Source organism: Eschscholzia californica, unplaced genomic scaffold, assembly GCF_041429995.1.
Source record: "Eschscholzia californica isolate CP2 unplaced genomic scaffold, dmEscCali1.0.p SCAF_4, whole genome shotgun sequence".
NCBI classification, from domain to species: Eukaryota; Viridiplantae; Streptophyta; class Magnoliopsida; order Ranunculales; family Papaveraceae; genus Eschscholzia; species Eschscholzia californica.
This window is the reverse complement of record NW_028238461.1, coordinates 56,064,740-56,083,799: the sequence shown is the minus strand read 5'-3', so window position 1 is coordinate 56,083,799 and position 19,060 is coordinate 56,064,740. Positions and strand designations below refer to the sequence as shown.

Here is a 19,060-nt window from a genome sequence, read left to right as displayed (position 1 = left end):
GTGGGCACCGTGCCCCCACAGCCCAAACGTGGGTTCGAAGGAGGAAGGGTGCGTCCGTTTGGGTAACCACGACTTCAGTGAGGAGAAGTATTGTTATAATAAATTACTGAGATTTACAACACTAATTAGTGTTGGCCAAATGGTTCGTTAGCTAGTCTTATGCCCTACAGTTCCTGAGTTCAAATCTGGTTGCCATAGTTTTTTTCACTTTCATTTTTTCAATACTTTGGTGCAAGCCCCCTAAATTTGTCTAGTTTAACTTTTGGTCTGAATTTATGCCCCCTAGTCCCCTACTCTTAACAACATTCCGACCATTTTATGCCAAGTCAATTTTGACCTACATTTTGTGAGGCTTCATTTGAGCTATTGTTAATGTCACTTTTTTATCCGAAAATTGTCTATGACATCTATTATTTTTCTATGTGACCAAAGCAATATTATGGTTAGTTTCATGCGTTTTTATGATGATTCAATGATGAAATTTTTACGCGAATCTCTCTTATTGTTATGTGAAGGTCTAAAATTAAATTTTTTTAAATTGAAAATTTTAAATATATGTTAGAATAATGATAGAGTAATAGTATATCCACCAAAAAATGTCTTTAAATATGGTTTACATATGCATATTCATGACAACTGAAAATTTACTTCAATGATTTTAGGTTAGTCAGGATTGACTTTAAGTTCCGGCTCCCCCATGATTGGTTCCTTTTAGTCACGAGGTTTACGTTTACTTTCTCTTTTTGTGATTCTTATCACACACACATCTCTCTAATCAACCAACAATATTAGATACAAATTTCAGTATTGAATTTGTTTAGGTATTATTTTATTTTCATTTCATATTGTTTCCACAAATAGTATATTTCATATTCATATTAAAATAAATTGAATAAATGTACGAATTTTGTAGAAATTGAGAATTTTCTAATCTAATTTTGTGTTAGAAAATAAAAATTCTAGTCAACTATATATATACATGTTATGAATATTTTCACTGTCATTTAAATTTTTATTTATGACCATTTAAATGTGCCCCCACAAACAAAAATTTCTGGGTCCGCCACTGTCACCCGATTTAGACTTATCAAATGATAAGTCCACTGACACAACGTTCCAGATCCAGTGGAATCTTACCAGGTCTGTATAAAAGAAATAATTCAAAACCAAATGACACATCAATTGTTTGTTTATTTATTCTTCCCAGTGAGTTGTAATTTAATTTGTCTCTTATTTAGTTATGTCATTTCATATTCATTGTTTCGTCATCTTTGTGAATATTCTATCTCTCTTTATTGGACGGTTAATAGTTGAGATCGCACCGTTTCTATATTTTTTTGTTGGGTTATGGATGGAATGTGTAGCTGAAAAGAGCTCTTTAATTACATATACGAAATAGCACTTATAAGGCTTAAAAGGGAGCAGTCACAAGTTAAACATTAAAATTAAGCTAATAGAACAATTCAACCAATCAGCAGAAATTGACGGTTGGCTTTGACAAAGACATTTTGTTTATTTTTATTTACTGAGAAGGTGGGTTAACCAAAACTTTAATTGACCCTCATTTTAATCCAAGAGTTTCATTGTTAGCTTGGCCTTATGACAAATAATCTAGCTTCATGATTTACAATTTAAATTAGTTAATACTCTTAAAGACATTGTCATTCTCTGATTTAAATGGTTTCCATTCATTTGATGGAATTTTTTGTGCATAAAGAAAATATTTTGTTATTAGTGATTAATTGTCGTTTTACGATTTAGCATGGATATCATATAATCTATAATGATATCTATGTTTTTGCGGTTCTGCCCATGTATTTAGTGTCTCTCTTCGTAATTTACTCTATGTTTTCACATGTCGTCACTTTCTCTCTTTCTCTCTCCGTTTCTCGACCCCATCTCTCTTTTATTTTCTTCCAATCGCCATTTTTAACTAGTCACTTAAGAATTGTCGTCTACAATTACAAATCAATTTGGTTTGGCGATTGAATATGAGTAAGAGTGATTGCCCTTTACAATTAAAACTTAAATAATTATATCCCGATTTAATTAGAAGATCAAGTTATGTTATTCTAAATTATTTCAATGACATGACAAATGCAATGCATCTATCTCATCATCAAAGTTGCTTTACTATTTTATTTTATTTCTCTAACAAAGTCATGTACTCATGTCTCTATTTAACAAGCTTGAAAACAATATAAGTTTGACTTATTTCTTTTCTTTCTATTTTTTTTTTTTTTAAGAGATAGAGGGTTGAGTTTAAGGCCATAATTTAATGCTTACAAGATAGAAGTATACAAATTATTGCCAATATATTAATGCCAATCAAGATACTCTACATTTGTTAATATATCAAGAGTCCATTTATAAAAAAAAAAAAAGGCTTGGAATCACATTATAAAACCAAAACGACCATTAGAACAATTTATTATATCCTGAAATTTTGTAAAAGTCTAGTATATAATATAATATTAATTGTTAATATTTCAAAAGGGTATATAGGAACTAAAACCCTTCATTTTTCTTTGAGGCGCAAAGAATTTTTGTCATTTCAATGTAGAAAAAGATAAGAAGTCAGAGATCTTGCTTGATAAAATAACCCAGCTGTGGTGGTAAAAATGATCTTCTATTCAAAATTGTATGGTTAACTCTTAGCATGATAATATTTTAATTTGAACAAACTATTATTTATCTCGTAGTTTCGACAGTAAGAAGTATATAACATAAATTAATAATAAATACATATAATTAGCTAGCTTGTCAAATGCATTTTCATTTTTTTTTATTTGGTGTCAATTGTCATCACATAAATTATTATTTGTTTCATTTTACTTCTTTCAGATTTGATTTTTTAAATAGTTCTAAACTTATTTTAAATCGATTTGGTGCCACTAGAGTAGAGATATCAATATTTATTTTTTCTATTTTTTTGTTGAAGGATATCAATGTTTATTTAGTTAGGCCAAACATTGATTAATTCGATGATGTCACAAGGAGTTTTATGTTAGTGTAGGCATTTTATTGGGTGGTCAGGGTAGCTTACCTAATGAGGTTACTGTAAGCCAAACATTGATTGGACGATATTTTTTTTTTGGCTGAAAGAGCTATGAGAGCTTAGAATACTATTTCAAATCTTTTTTTTTTTTGATGAAATACTATTTCAAATCTTGTTGTTTCAAAAATAAAAATAAGACAGGGAGCATGAGTGTATTACTAGGTGTTGAATTCTAATTTTATTTAGTTATTTATACATGACGATTTTCTTGCCAACAAAGTATTCTTGCATAGATGATCGACAGTGTTGTGAGATTTATCGCGGCTATTACACATTTTTGTATAATTTAATTTAATTTAATTTTGATATTGTAATAAGATGCAACAATCACGACCACTAGAGAAAGATTAAAAAGTCATAGATGAAATTTATTGGCAATCAAAGGTAAGATTTTTCATTTTTTAGAAGTTTGATTTGTCTGAAAATATTTTCTTATATTTCAACAGATATATCATGAATTGAATAAGATGTTCAACATAAAAAATCGTTCGTGTAATGTTGTCGGACTTTAAGTTTTTTTTTGTTGAACTTAAATTAAGCAGATATCGTGCTCATCACATCTTCATGACGTATCATTATTTCTTGTATATAGCATTATTTCTATAGGTATTACGAGGATTTCTTTTACATAGATAAAATAATCATTACGTTATTATACATATATATCATGTCTTTTCTTTTTAAGAAATTAAATTATTATATTATTTATTATATATTGCCTACATTACATGGAATAAATTTTGATGGCAAACTGCTTCGACCAAGACTCGATCCCACAACCTCATGAATTGAATAAGCTCCATAATACTATATTACTATCACAACCCCACCTTAAGCCCTAAATGCTAAATATATGGATTAAGATAAATGATAAGTGGACCTCACATCCTAAGGTATGGCAAATAATATGTAGGCCCCAAATCCCACTTGTGCCCACCAAGCCCAGTAAATTATCAAATCTGACTCAGGACAAAATTGAAATCCAGAAAAGAGGGAAATGAAGAACTATATAAAGGACATTCATCCCACATTTTCATTCCAAAAGAGAACTGAATTTGTGGGTCTTAATATCTGATCGGAGCTGGTTTCCCAGAAACAAAACGGATTAAACTAGGGTTTCAATTTGAGGTTTATCATCAGATCTTGAATTTGTCTAAATCGTTTTGATTTCCTTCTTGTTCTGGCTTATTGATTTCTCTTTGAAGATTCAACGAAAGATGGAATCGACCGAGTTTATAGCTTTCAATCAATTTTCGAGCTTATAATTTGGGTTTGGGATCAGATTTTGCTTCTTGAAGCTTGTTTCTTGTAGATCGAAGAGTTTGGAAGTGAAATTAGGGCGGATTTTGTGTTCAATCGTATTTTTTCCAGATATAATTTGATAGCGGATTTTACATTTTCAGATGACTTATCTCGTGGTGTTTAGTTATTGTTCATAGTTCTATTTAAGTTTGCCCCCATAAAAACAAGAAAGTTTCTTAGGAATTTGGTCAAAACGTATTTCTTGAGAGAGGAAGAAACGATGTGTTATTTAGTGTTGGGATCAACAGGGCCACCATTAGAACGGCGAGCTGGTTTGCGTAAAAAACAGGCAGGAAGAAGCTCGTACAGAGGCAGCTAGGGGATGGTAGTGTGTTGATTTGGGTGGTTTTCTTTTTTGGGTGTTAGTTTGATTGTGAACCTTTTTTCTTACTTGAATAGTACTTCACAGATGGGAACTACTTCTGTGAACCAATTATTAAGGAGTCTTTGTGTCGATTCACCGTGGAAATATGCAGTCTTTTGGAAGCTTAAGCACCGGAATCGTATGTAAGTTGTTCTTTAAACCATTTATTTTGATGGGTATCTTCTGGTTTAGACATTTGTTGCCTATTCCGTGCTAATTGTTGTCAAGGAATGAAATTTCGCAAAAAAATTCCTAAATTTTGATTAGGTGCACAAAATCACACTTACAACTAGTTTCTGCATAGTTTCCATTGTTGTAGCAGTTATCACCTCTTGTATGACTTTCATACTTGAATTCCTCCATCTCCATGAAATGGTTTCTTTGTGTTTTCTCCATCATCTGCTAGAGTAATAGGAATGTTTGTAGACATGATTTCCACTGAGGAAACAGTATGAGATGCTAAGTAAAGGACCACGCACAGCAAAATAATCTTTGTAATACAGATCAGGTACCACACATGCACATAGCCAACTTTCATGTTTTTAAATAACTATCTTGTTTTTGAGTGTTGTATGAAAGTCACTAAGTTTCTACTTTCAATTAATCTGCAAAATAAGATTATAAAGGACCGTTTTACTCTAGATACTAGAACGTTTTGTCAACGTATCCTACCTGTGGTTAGTTTTATGCAAATTGGTTGGTCAGTCAAGGTATTATTGTTTGTGGATTTAGCATAATTAAGTATGGGAGAAGACGACACATACATTTTTTTGGCAACAGTAGACCAATTAATGCCCAAATCTCGGAAGTTCGAGAAACTTGGCATCGTACAAATGTGTAATGAAGTGAAGTATTTAAGCATATAATGAATGAAAGTCGGCTACTGCTGGTGTTTGAAACCAAATTCTATGTAATTTTGCTGCTTTTAGCTGTTCTCTTGTTTATACACTGTTGTACTTTTGCGTTATTGATTAGGACTACGATTTGGCAGTTTGACTTGTAATAATTGCTATTGATGGATTAAATAGAATTAGTCAGTAAGAAAAATATTTTGGGGTGACTGATCCTTTTATAAAGTTTTTTTTTATTACGACTGTAGGAGTCTTTGAGTCGATAATTCTGCAATGTAAGATAAGTTACGCACCAGGGATTTCATAACTAATATCTTTTGCTATTTCAGGTTTTTAACGTGGGAGGATGGGTACTGTAACTACCCGGAAACCAAATCGTTTGGGCACTGTAACTTGGAAAACTTTTGCTATAATGAGAGAGCTGAGGTTGTTTCTTCTCAGTATGAAATCAAGACACACGGCGAAAGTTCTGATGAATACCCAATTGGTCTGGTAGTAGCAAATATGTCTTGTCTGCGATACTCGTTAGGAGAAGGGTATGTTTTTCTTGCTCCTCTCACATACTTTCAATTACATCTACCTAGTTCTCATTAGGGCCAAAGCTTCATGTTGCATCTGCATATGATTCTTACTATAACTAAGATGATACCTTATCCGTACATATTGCAAATGCGATCCTTATATTACTGTATAAGAAATCATATGCAGTAAAAGAAAAGTGTGTGTGTGACACCAAAGGAACTCATTTCAGTAAATAAAAGAAGTTCATTACAGTCAAAGGGAAAATGTGTGTAAGAAATCATATACTTCAATAAATGCAAATAATTTCTTTTATTTGAAAACAATGTATAGTTCAGATAGTGATATAGGAAACGGATGTTAAGAATATAATGATTTGAAGATGCAAATATTATGAGCTCTGGAAACTAAGATTCACAAAATAATAATTTAGAGCTCGGCAGGTCTACCGCTTACCTGTGCCCGTGGCTCCAGATTTGCTTCACAATTTCTAATGCTCATAATGTGCTTCTTGCTTGGCTATACAACTCAACTGTAAGTTTAAATTTAATAAAGCACAAGCTACAAAACTGAACCATGAACGTGTAGTAACCGTTAACTATATCTAATGAAGTAGCACTTGTTTAGTCTTTACATGTATTGCATGAAGCAGTTCTGGATTATGGAGGAATATGGTTTATCTAGTATACTGATATGTATACCACCTAGTAGGTTTATGGGGAGAGCGGCATCTACAGGAAAGCACTGCTGGGTCTACTCTGATGACATTCATTCTGCACTGCTTCATGAGGTTAGTCGCCGTAATCAGTTAGTTTGAGGATAATGTTTGGGTCCAACTCTAACTCCCTAAGAATACGGAAGGTGACCATAACTTCAGCATTTTTAAAATTTCAGTACCCAAACGAATGGCAACTCCAGTTTGCGTCAGGAATCAAGGTAAGAATTTGGCACGTCAAGATTTATGTATGTTTTTCTGTCTGAATGCTTCGCAATTTTTTCTGAAGATAGTGGTTTGATCATATTTCCACCGGTTCTGCAGACGATTTTGCTCGTGCCTGTAACTCCCCTTGGGGTTGTGCAACTTGGCTCAGTTGAAAAGGTGTGTAAGAACTTTGAGCTCTCTGATTGTCTAATTGATTGTAGTACTAGGATACGAGGACAGTGTGGTAGCTACATGGTCACACTCACTTCATATATGGCCTCTCTCTCTTCTAGCATCGGGGTCTCAACTCCATCATTACCAGTTTGCAACCAATAAAAGCAATTACCCCGTGGTCGTCTGCGGCTCTGCGCTTCTCTCAATCCATTATGAATTGCATTGGTTATGTCTTTTGCTTCCCCACCTGGTTCCCCCTATCCAATTTGCATATTTTGGATTTATACCGGTATCTTGTTGCTTGATTTCTACTTTGCTTTTCACTTCTGCTGCCGATACCTCCATCTTTTTAAGTAGTTATAATTGGAGGAATATGTATGATTCTTGGGTAGGATACACAGAGCTTTCCTCCTACAATCACTTTTCATGTTTTCGTTGTATCAGTATGTAACCATCTACATTGACTTACGCTTGGCTTTCCCCCCTAATACAACAACAGGTGACTAAAGATATGAAGCTAGTGGCCTGTATCAAAGATTTATTCAGCACCCTTCAACTTGCTCCAGAAGCACTACCTTTGACCTTGAGCAACAGTCCCCAAGGTCCATCTACATCATCACTGAGCTCTGTTATGGAGAACTCGGCGACAAGATTAATGGTGAACAAATCGAACACGCTTGACAACGTTCAGATATGGGAGAACAGATTATCACTCATAAACCCTGATATTAATCCAATGTTTGCTGGACAAGGTAATACTCATGTTCAGAATGAAAGGGCTGAGCAGCACATTGGGGTTGGTGGTCTATCGTCTGGTTTCTCTACAGGATCATTCCCACATAGCGAGTTTTTTAATCCTAGCCTTTTGGAGAGGCTAAGTAATATTTCTGACTTCTTTCATGATGAAGCATCTGGTTCTGCTCAACGCAGTCTCTCCAATCTTGGATTTGATTTTGACAGTGACGTGAATATGAACATGTGCCCTTCCAATGACATAATGGGTCTGCCATTTGGTGAAGCTTCTGCAAATTATCTTGGATTTGGTATCCACACTGACATGAATATGGATATGAATACGAGATTGTGTTTTCCCCCTGATGTTATAGACAAACCATTTGGAAACGAGATCTTTAAGGAGACTGATCGCGAAAGTGCCCCCGGCCGGTTAACTTTCCCTGCTGATTCTGAACTACACAAAGCACTTGGTCCAGCTTTCTTGAAATTTCGGAATGAACCTGTGGATGCAGCCAATGTTGCTCCTAAAGATGTATGCAGTGGCTCTGGTTCCAGCATCAATGAAAATCTCATTGGCAGAGTTGATCCATCTGTGAAGGAATCCAGTGGATTCTTCAAGGAAATAAGATCTAAAGAAGATGTACGGGATGGAGTTGTTTCTGGTGCCTACACTGCACTTGGTGATGCTGCATCCAGTGAATTCAGGAATGTCATATCCCCAACTACCTCATCCGGACAGCTAATGGCTTCTTGCCAATCTAAGAGCAAATCTCAAGCTGATCACATGGTAGCTGATGACTTAGATAATTGTGGAAGTAAAAATCCTCCAAAACTTTCATTTGTCAATCGACACCATGTTGCTAAAAGTTCTGTATCTGAATCTTCACTGAAGAGCACGATAACCACACAAGTTGATGAAATTCAGCAGAAGGGGTTTGGCTATATAAACTCCAGGAAAGGTACAAAATTATCCCATGTTGCCAAAAGGAAGTCACGCCTTGGTGAAGTTCAAAAGCCCAGGCCACGGGATAGACAGTTGATCCAAGATCGTCTTAGGGAGCTGAGAGAACTTATTCCTAATGGGGAAAAGGTAAAATATTCGTTCCGAGCTGTATTCTTCTTTAAAGCATATTAGCTTTCATTTTGTCACTAACTCTTCCTTTTCTGTCTTCACGACACAGTGTAGCATTGATTCTTTGTTAGATCGCACCATAAAGCACATGCTATTCTTGAGGAGTATTGGCAACCAAGCTGAGAAGTTGAAACATCATACGAATCAAAAGGTTTGTTAGTTATCTTTTATTTAATGAAGCTGTAAAGAACAAGAAGAAAACAGAAAGAAAAGGGAACAACGAAAACATTAATGTGCATGAATTAAATTGCAATGGAAGACTCCCTTCGACACCGAACTGAATTGATCACATTTCATGCAATAAATTGGATTTGATCAATTCCATTATAGTAGATGAGATATTTGCAAGCTTGTATCAACTAGCATGCAGAACATAGGAGAGATCGAAAGACAGAATATTTCTTGTGTAAACACTGACACAATTCCTATAGGTTGTTGGTAGCAAGAAGATGCCGAGATCATCTGAAACAGAGGTTCGTCAAGATGACCGAAACTGGAAAATTGAATTGGGGCACCAACTGGGAGTGTGCCCTGTCATAGTTGAAGACCTTGACTACCCAGGGCACATGCTTATAGAGGTTTCTTGTTTAACTAAGCCCATCTTGGAAGATATCTTATACAAAGAAACTTCTCATTTTCTGAATCTTAGATAACTCTTCTACAGGTGCTATGTGATGATCATGGACTATTCCTGGAAATTGCTCAAGTCCTCAGGAATTTGGAATTAACCATCTTAGAAGGAGTATCAGAGCCACAGTCTGACAAAATATTGGCACATTTCATTGTTGAGGTATTAGACTGACTTGGATGATTTCTTTTTTTTGTTTTGCTTTGTTTTACTACCAAGGAAGTGCTAAAATAACAGATTTGGATTGGTAATCAGGTATCGAGTGGGTTCAATAAAACGAATATCTTTTGGCCACTGATGAACCTATTGCAACGCAGTAATCCTGTTCTCTAGTGCTGAATTCAAAGGTGATGGTGTTAGATCTTTCATTGTTACAGAGAAAGATTTTTGAAATATGACTTGCGGAACATGTCAGCGGCAGCGAATATTTGTCTGTAAATAAAAAAGGAAGTGCAAACATTAGAAGCTGAACATCTGCGTTCATATCATGTATGTATATATTGAAAAACTTGGGTTCAGTAGTAACGTCGAGTGTCGCTACTTTTCCACGGGCACTTCATGATCTTCAACTCTCTGACTTGAACTTACCCAGATCTACACCTCCAGCAGGTGCCTAACTTGGCCATCCTCATGCAGCCCAAGCACCTTACCTCACATTCATAGTTCAGCACTTAAGCCCTTAGGCCTAGTGTTAGTAAGCTTTGAGAAACTAATTACTAGCTAGTGTAGTTTTTGTTTTCATCTTATTTAATGGACGCAATTTGATGAATGCTATGCGCGAGGTTGAGCACTTGAATCTGAAACTAATTTAGGGATGTATAAAAACCCCAATTAAGAGTTGTTAGAGAAAAGTCGATTATGCTCACAAATATTGAAACGGATATCACGTTTATGTATACATGAGCCTACACTCCTTATAAAAGCAAAATAAAAGATGGGTCGTGCCCCACATTGACAAATAATGATACTTAAATTCAGATGACCTTAAACAGATCTTTCTGATTCCTTAGCTGAGGTTGCCTACTAGAGTAACCAGACAACTCACGCTGCGATAGGGCATGCTTCTGGTCTTTTGATAGCAATAGGGCATGATTCGGCCCTTTGACTGAATTGATATCAACCTGACCCATTCTTATGGCCTTAGTCACCTCGTTTTCAGGCTATTACTTGTATAAAATGAACAGTGCCTTCTCTCTCTCTCTATTGCCCATTGGAGTAGAGAATGAACTCCAATTCCAGTTGTGTGGTCACAAGTATCTGGTTGCCCTTGGCAGTACAAAAGAGAGAGCGAATGTATCTCTTCTGAAGTTCCGATACTTTAAAATGCAAATCATCAGGTTGAAAGAAAATTAGGTGAGTTCAAATTTTAGCACTTGTATACTTTTAAACAGATAGAATAGAAAGAAATGTCAAGTTGGTTCGAACAAGAACAGCAATAAGGCACCCCATACAATGAGAAAACCCATATGATATCCAGATAACAGTCGTGAGTCTCAGTACCATCTTTTCCGACAAATGGCTTCTATAGTTACCCTAAGGTACTTGTGCAAGTGTGTCAGCCAGCTCTAAGACGTTGCACTGCAGAAGCAAAACCTGAATCCACCTTGATCATCTATACCGTCCACATGCAGTTGTGAAAGAAATAGCTTATCTTCATCTTCCCCGGACCAAACATGTGAACTCGATGTAATCACGAGTGCCGACATGGCCTGCTTCAACATTAAAGAAAAGGTCTTGTCCCTATGGGCTATTTACTCCAGCGCTTACGGGGAGGTGCCTGGATGTTGATAGACAAAGCAGGAATATGCCAAACAGAAGTCGGTGTTTTATTTGAAACAAGTGAACACATCAACGGGAACCAGGAAAGATAATGGTTGTATGAGTGGTTCTATAGGCGCATCACCATGTCTCTTGACTCAGCCAACTGAACTTAAGCAAGGCTGCAAGGGGCTCGGCTTAGCAACTTCAATGGTGTCTACAGAAATTTGATGGAACTTTTTACAGACAGTGCCCCTCCAATACCCGTTGACTCTTCAAAGCGACAGACAGCAGCTACAACCGCCTTCTTGTACGCCTGGTATTAGAATCTTCAATTGGGGACTCATCTGCCATTAAGTTGAGACCAACATTATTACTTCCATCCCTTTTCCTGTTCAAAAGTTGGTCTGATTCCTCACCCACCTTAGCAACTGTCTTCAACAACTCTGACATCAATGAGGGGTAGCTCTCTTCTAAATATTCAAATCCTTCTGTTTGCATCACCGCTGCACGTACAATATATAATACATAAGAACTCAAGTAATCTACTATGAACTAAACTTGCTCCATTAACAGTTCAAATAGAATCCGCCACAACTAAGCAAACGACACTTTCACATACGTGTAAGACAGAAACGCGTTGGAGCGCTTATAAGGTTCTTCGTCATACTTGAAAAACCAAACAAATAAAGTGGGGAAGCTATTTAATACACAAACCACATAACTACAATGTTTCTACTCGTGCAGTTATTTCAACAAGAACCACCGAAAACTCGGAGATCACTGGATGAATAATTGGTGGAGGTGGAAATTCATCATATATTGATTGTGTTAGTATAAAGCAATGGCCTTTAGGGTGTATGAGAGCGTCTTTAAGACAGTTTCATGGTAGCTATGAGCATATTCCATCTTTATGATGTACCCGAGCCAATTGATGTATGATGCATGATTGTCTATTGGTTGTACTCACGTAATCTTGACACAACTCTATGTCAATGTAATCTAAAAGCAACCTAAATATCTAGCATGCGAAGTCTCTATCTAGATATCTGATAAACGATAAACCCAACTTTGAGGCACCCTATGATCACAATGTTTTTTTTTTTATCACAATGTTACTCTTACTATAAGATAACCTTCTTCCTTCCAGTCTCAAATGCCTCCACCCTAAAATCATTTATCCCTTATATCTTTAAAAAAAGTTATTATGTCTTTCTTGAGATGGCACTAATATTTGAGTAATGGAGTATGCAAATATTTGTCTCCTCACATACATCTCTAGACAAAACCACATTTAAGTAATTAACCTCAAAAGTGTAAGGTATTACTTTAATTCCACAGACAACACTCACCTGCCAAATTTTCTGGAGCAGCTGCAAATTTTAGACAGATGCTTCTAAGCTGTGAAAAATGGTTTTGTTCTGCTAAAGCCAGTGTTGTCGCCACTGTATCTGTGGTAAGTTCTTCACATAATTTTGCCTCACATAAGAATTTCAAACGATCCAAGGCAAAGCGATCTGCAGCGGCTAAGAGATGCTGCATCAATGTAGTTGATGTGCAAAGAGGATCAGAACCAGTAAGTTCATGTTCATCGGGGAGCTCGTCTGAGTACATAAATATGAGCATAGCCTGCACACAGCATGTAAGTTTCATCATGCTCGCCAAATATGTGAAAGTGGAAAGTACACGTTACAACATATGATACGTATTTAAGCATACATGATAAAGAAAAGCACGCTGGGTTTAAGCCGTCCCCCAGGAGACGGAGCCAATAATCCTTAAAAAAAATGAAAATCTGCTCAGACACGTAGTATAGGATTATGATTTTCTGTGTTGAAAAGTGTCCTAATTCGACTTCGAAAATATCAACTTAACTTTATATAATGTATATGCTCTGGTAAGGCCTAACCCACATAAGCTTCAAATCAAGCATGTTCTTTCGCAATCTAGACTATAGAGTTATTATATAATAGACTAGGTGAACGTGACAAGTAAGACATTATCTTTGTACCCACTACCAAGATCACAAAAAATAGAGAAATCAGTTCTCTTGAATCTCTTTAGAGGACATACGTTGGCAATTTCCCTAGCCGTTCGCTAAATTTTAATGATCACCGGGAAATAAGATAATACTACAGTGTACAACAGAGAGCATATCTCAGGTCGCCAAATACATTGTTTGTGAAACAGAGAGATAAGAAAGTGGCACCTTGAAAACATAGGGTTCAACGTCCTTTATTACCACCTTGTCCATGTTCGGGTTTCCAATTAATCCAAAGAATTGGGCTCTAAATACTGAGGAGCGAGCAGCAAGTATCAATTTATGGGCTTTAAATGTTTCTTCTCCAACCTCAAAAGTTATATCACTACCAATGCCCGAGTCAAGAAATTTCTTGAGACTTCGACCCATATCTGATGGAGGTATCCGAACAGAATATTGCTTGGGTCCTTCTGTACGATTTCTGACTACTCCCACCGTGCAGCGCATAACAAGACAATCATCCTTGAGAAAATCTGACGCTTCAAGACTTGCCCTCTTAAAGAAACGCTTATATCCCCTGCAAAGAAATCAACACAAATATCGACTAAAGTGGGAAAAAAATTTATGTAACCATTTAAAAGTAAAAAGGAAATGAAAGGCTTTCCCATATAATCGCTTAAACTAGTTAGTGAAAACCTCAACTACTGAGAACATATATAACGAGACAACATAGGAAAATGAAAAAGAAGAAAAAAATATCTACCTAGTCATCTAATTTTGGTAATAAATCAAAAGTATACTGATTAAGCGGAATGTGACAATTATATGACATATTTGTTAGTAAGGGTACAAAACAACGGCCTTTAGGGTATATGAGTGTCTTTGAGACAGTTTCATGGTAGTTATGAGCAATTTCCATCCTTATGATGTATCCAAGCTAATTAAGGTATGATGTATGATTGTCTATTGTACTCGCGTAATCCTGTATTTTCACCTAGATAAACACTATGCAATTGAAAGAAACGACCTTGTAGACCTACTACTATGATGAGGTTAATAAAACAATATCAAATTCACTACTAATAAAAACCCTAATTCAGAACCCCAAAACAAGCAAAAAAGAATCAAATTGAAAGAGAAATAGTATCATACCACATGCTTCCTCTATATTTCAAACTATAAGGTCCACTATCTAATGAACGATCGAAATGACTATGAACTTTATGCTTCCCTTTTCCACTTTGATCTAACAATGTCAATTCAAACAAAGCCCTAACATCAGTACCATCACTAGCCAATGCTATAAAAACCGATACATATATAGAACTATCTTCAGGATTCTTGCCGTCTGGGTAAAAATAAATAGCCCATTCATACCCACCAACTGTGAATGTATCACTTGTTATATACTTTCCAGCACCCATCCCTTTTGCAAGAGAATACCCTTTTATCACATACTCATGAGATCCATTAACCGTATCATTTATCGATTTTGATGACGATTCTTTATATGAATTTAACATTGATCTTGGCTTCTTTTCAACAATTTCCATCTCCATAAAAATCAAACCCTAGCCCACAAAAAACACGAACCCTGGTTATTGCTCTCCAATCTGTTCCAATTGACGCTTTGAAATAACTAACCAGAGGATTTCAAATATCGTTCGTGAAGATAAAAATGCCCAAACCCTAAATTTCAGAAATCGTTCGCAAAGACGAATCTGTGAAAATTATGAAATCGGAGAGATGATCTCGGATACGTATTGACGAGTGAGTATTTGCTCTACTACGTACACGCCGTTAGTGTGTATCGTCGACGATGATGTACGGACAATTGATTATCCTCGAGATCAACATAAAACTCTAGAGATCCAGATGAACACAACTGTCGATAGGATCTAACGATGGAAGAATGGAGGAGGCCAGACAGGTTGAAATAAAGATTGAATAGATTATTATGGTTAAGGAGAATCTGAGGAAGCAGGCAGAGAGAGAGAGAGAGAGAGGAAAGGGAGAGAGCAAAAAATCTGGTGAGACAAGGAAGCAGAAGGTTGGCTATTGGCGTTCTTATATATGGCAAGTTCTCAGAGGCTGATATCCCGTGTAGTCGTTTACCATAAGAGCAACTCCAACCCCGCCAAAAACCGGTAGCCTAGTTAGTCAGTGCATTACTCGGCGATAATATAATAAATTTGTCGGGTGTTTAACTTCTTCCCTGATTTAATTTAGGCGGTTATCGTGTTTGTCACACATTCGTGATGTATCAATATGTCTTGTAACGACTAACGTAGAACTTAGTCGATTTCTCAAAAAAAAAATACTCCAACCCAGCCCGCTCCAACCCTAACCTCTCTTGAAGCCTAAAATTTGTGTATGTGAGAAATGTGTGTGTGGATTTATTTGGGGTGTGTGAGACATGTGCGAAACACGTATTTTAACTATTTTCGGAATAATATTTTTTTCCAGAATCAGAGAATTATTCGGCCACCGATTCGTTAGTGAGATGTATTTTAACTATTAATGTGTGAATTTTCGTTAGAGTTTAAAAAACAAATTAAAACTTAGTTAATTTTTAAAAAAAAATTTAACTATTTATATTTTTTTAAATGACTTGGCCGGTAAATTTGCTCGTCAGTCGCGTGGGGTTGGAGTTGCACCAAAACAGATTGTATCATCCTGAATTATAACTTTTTTATAAGCCATCCTGATGTAGATTGTTGCGGAAGCGTAAAAGTAATGGAATCCACCATTGTTATTAAACTAAACTAATGAAATAAAGCTGATGAAATAAAGATAAAAGCGATAAAACGATAAACTTGATTAATAATAAACGATAAACTTGATTAACAATAAACTTGATTCATAATATTATCTGATCTGGTTAACAAAGACAGACTAGACTTCTCTTATATAGAGATTGTACTTTCCTAGATAGACTCAAATAAGGAAATAAGATAACTACTAATAATACTTTCCTTGATTGCTAAGACTCATAATTATGGAAACCCTAAATACTTAATTATAGAAACTACGCTAATGTAGCTTCTTGACCGTGAGGCCCACTATCACCATGGCCGTGAGGCCCAATAGGAAGATGGTCTCCATCACATCCTGAATGATATTGGTATGTGCTTTTAGCCATCGTCATTGTTTGGAGGCAATGAGACTTTGGGGCCGCTAAAAGTAGTACCGTCCCAAAATGTTTTTAGTGTGCGGGGTTATAGTTATGGGCAGGCGGCCCCAATCCCTGTCTCTCTTTATAATTCAATTCACAATCATTGTCATCAAAGTTTTAATGTGAAGATGATAGAACTCATTATATGATAAATCTGAGTTCAGACCAAAGACAAATACCTAGGAGTTATGCTCAGTTTAATGACAGATGGTACTTGGATTAGTAGCAATATCAGAGAGATGGGGGCTTTTAGCACCGTCTTTAGATTTTGGGTAAATCTATTTTGATCCAAAGTGACTAAACTTGATCCTTTCAACAAAAAAAAAAAAAACTAAACTTGATCCAAAGTGACTATTATACTTTTTTTTTTTTTTTTTTTTGTTTAAGAGCATCTCCAATGGTTCCCCTCCAAATGCCCCTCTAATAAATGAGCATTTCTCCAAATTAGGGGCCCACTTTTGGAGGGGTTCTCCTATGGTACCAACTCTATCCACCCATCCAAAACATTTACTACATTATTTTAATCAACATTTAAACAAAAACCCATTTACTACATATATGGTAAATTAAAAAAGACATAAATTGTTAAAGATGTTTGGAAGGATTATCGTTGTTTTCAGTTTAATTTGTCTTAATTTCGAGTTGTACTATCTATTTCTATTAATGAAAATTTAGTTATGTTAATCTTTATAAAATAAAATTACAATATATTTAATTTTTATTAATTGAAATACATGTTGTAATGAAACTTAATTAGTACAAAAAAAAAATTAAAGCAGGACTTGAAATGAATAAGTAAGAACTTATACAATAAATTAGGAGTGAAAAAATAATTTAAAGGACTTGAACTAAACACATAAAAGCAAGAAGATCAAATGAAAAGTCTGATCTCATATGGAGAAGGTGAATATTGTCCCTTCATGTTTGAAGAAGCACTATTCATGGTTCTTCAAATCTTTAGAGATTTGGAGAACCATTGGAGCTCCATCCCTCCAAAAGTTGTACTTTTTGGAAGGATAGAGCTCCCATTGGAGATGCTCTAAAACTATCTAATTTAAGGCTAATCATTTTTTTTTTTTTTTTTTGCGTATAATGAAAGGTGGTTGAAGGTGTCCTTTCAGCAATTTCAACAAAAAAAACAAATCTACAAATTTTTTTTTGTGAGGCAAACAAATCTACAACTCTTTCAACAAAAAAACAAATCTACAACTATTTATCATCTCAATAGAGAAACTAAATGGAAACCATTAAAGTCGGGAACGAATTACCCATTTAATTATTACAAATTGACTTATTTTATGTCGGCTGGTTCTATGAAGATAAAAAAAAAAAAAACTAATAACGGTGAGTATCAGTTGTCTCTAGTACAAATATGAATCTCAATATCACTAAAAATGATGCATATTTATTAGGAGAGCAATTATGTCACTTCTAAACAATTTAATATTTCTATGGTCAAACATTTAACTTGCTTTCATTTTCTTTTATTTAAAAATTTTACATGACTTTTAGAATTAATGAGTAAAATTAAGTATATTTCTATGGAGATGGTGCTGATTACATTCAAAAATTATTTTCATGGTAGATTCAATGAAACATTACGAATATTGGTCCCCGTAGCTCCTAACTCTTAATTGGGAATTATTCGTTCCGAATTTTTATGGTATGTCAAAGTTCTTATGAACTTTTAATGTTATGTGTTACTGTATTAGTTTTGAACTTACTTTTAGAATTTTGAATTAGGTGTTATTGAACAAGAAACTATTCTTTCAACAAGAGAAAAGAAAAAGAAAAGAAAAGAAAAGGTAACAACTTAAATGGGAATGAAACGAATCCATGTTGATTAGGGGTTGGGAGTAGAGCTGTGAAAAAATCGGCAAACTCAAAATTCGTCACGGGAACCCGAGTTCGTTGGAGCCGCGGGTACCCGAAACCCGAAAGCGAGTTTAGCCCGACCGATGCGATGAAATCAACGAGTCTAGTACGAGTTTTGAAGTGTTATTTGGCATCCCACCCGAACCCGCCCGATAATCTTTATCCGACATAACCCGCTTAATAATGTCATCCATTTATGCGATAGTACCTATGCACATTATATGTATGTTTGCTTGTATGTATTTATTTATGCATGTATAACATATATATTGATATATTTTTAAAGTACTTGAAGTGTATAATATTTTATTTATTTTTTGATGAAATCTTGAAGTGTATAATATAAATATATATATATATATATATATATATACATATATTGTTGTCTACGTGCAGAGTGTCATCGACACAATATTGTTAAGAAAACTTAATTAAATTTTAGTTTCGACAGAAATTTCGGTACCATCGAAATGGATATATTTTGGTCTTTTCGATCGAGATATTTTAAAATTTTGGTGAAAACTCGATACTCAACCGCTCGATCCTGAGAAATCCGAAAAGTTTGAGGGACTTGGACGTGTTTTGG

At 35.3% G+C, this 19,060-nt stretch overlaps 2 protein-coding genes across 5 annotated transcripts; one reads left to right on the top strand and one right to left on the bottom strand.

The window, feature by feature from the left end:
* Nucleotides 1-3,320: 3,320 nt before the first annotated feature.
* Nucleotides 3,321-10,536, top strand: LOC147546551 (transcription factor EMB1444-like). 4 transcript variants are annotated; one of them, XM_086634017.1, is made up of 12 exons: nt 4,043-4,685; nt 4,770-4,867; nt 5,905-6,111; nt 6,538-6,628; nt 6,806-6,884; nt 6,989-7,030; nt 7,134-7,193; nt 7,690-9,015; nt 9,107-9,208; nt 9,489-9,635; nt 9,722-9,847; nt 9,941-10,536. In XM_086634017.1, exons 4-12 carry the CDS (start codon nt 6,588-6,590, stop codon nt 10,016-10,018), a joined length of 2,001 nt encoding a protein of 666 aa, XP_086490143.1. In that variant the 5' UTR covers nt 4,043-4,685; nt 4,770-4,867; nt 5,905-6,111; nt 6,538-6,587; the 3' UTR covers nt 10,019-10,536. The 4 variants fall into 4 exon arrangements, with proteins under 4 accessions (XP_086490140.1, XP_086490143.1, XP_086490142.1 ...); XM_086634016.1 differs by having other exon boundaries at nt 4,099-4,685; nt 6,803-6,884; XM_086634014.1 differs by lacking the exon at nt 6,538-6,628 and having other exon boundaries at nt 3,321-4,685.
* Nucleotides 10,537-11,039: 503 nt separating this feature from the next.
* Nucleotides 11,040-15,758, bottom strand: BPM3 (BTB/POZ/MATH-domains containing protein). The gene is made up of 4 exons (XM_086634018.1): nt 14,577-15,758; nt 13,653-14,001; nt 12,796-13,072; nt 11,040-11,949 (listed from the first exon to the last, which is right to left on the bottom strand). The coding sequence occupies exons 1-4, from the start codon at nt 14,981-14,983 to the stop codon at nt 11,738-11,740; spliced, it is 1,245 nt and encodes a 414-aa protein (XP_086490144.1). The 5' UTR covers nt 14,984-15,758; the 3' UTR covers nt 11,040-11,737.
* Between the last annotated feature and the right edge of the window lie 3,302 nt (nt 15,759-19,060).

What these genes read in the sequence shown, in the direction of transcription:
- BPM3 (XM_086634018.1), bottom strand. Translation starts at nt 14,983, where the DNA reads ATGGAGATGGAAATTGTTGAAAAGAAGCCAAGATCAATGTTAAATTCA. An exon ending in AAATATAGAGGAAGCATGTG is followed by an intron (nt 14,002 to 14,576) that starts GTATGATACTAT and finishes ATTTCTTTGCAG; the next exon opens with GGGATATAAGCGTTTCTTTA. An exon ending in TTGAACCCTATGTTTTCAAG is followed by an intron (nt 13,073 to 13,652) that starts GTGCCACTTTCT and finishes TGCTGTGTGCAG; the next exon opens with GCTATGCTCATATTTATGTA.
- LOC147546551 (XM_086634014.1), top strand. An exon ending in ATTCTGCACTGCTTCATGAG is followed by an intron (nt 6,885 to 6,988) that starts GTTAGTCGCCGT and finishes TTAAAATTTCAG; the next exon opens with TACCCAAACGAATGGCAACT. An exon ending in TGGCACATTTCATTGTTGAG is followed by an intron (nt 9,848 to 9,940) that starts GTATTAGACTGA and finishes ATTGGTAATCAG; the next exon opens with GTATCGAGTGGGTTCAATAA.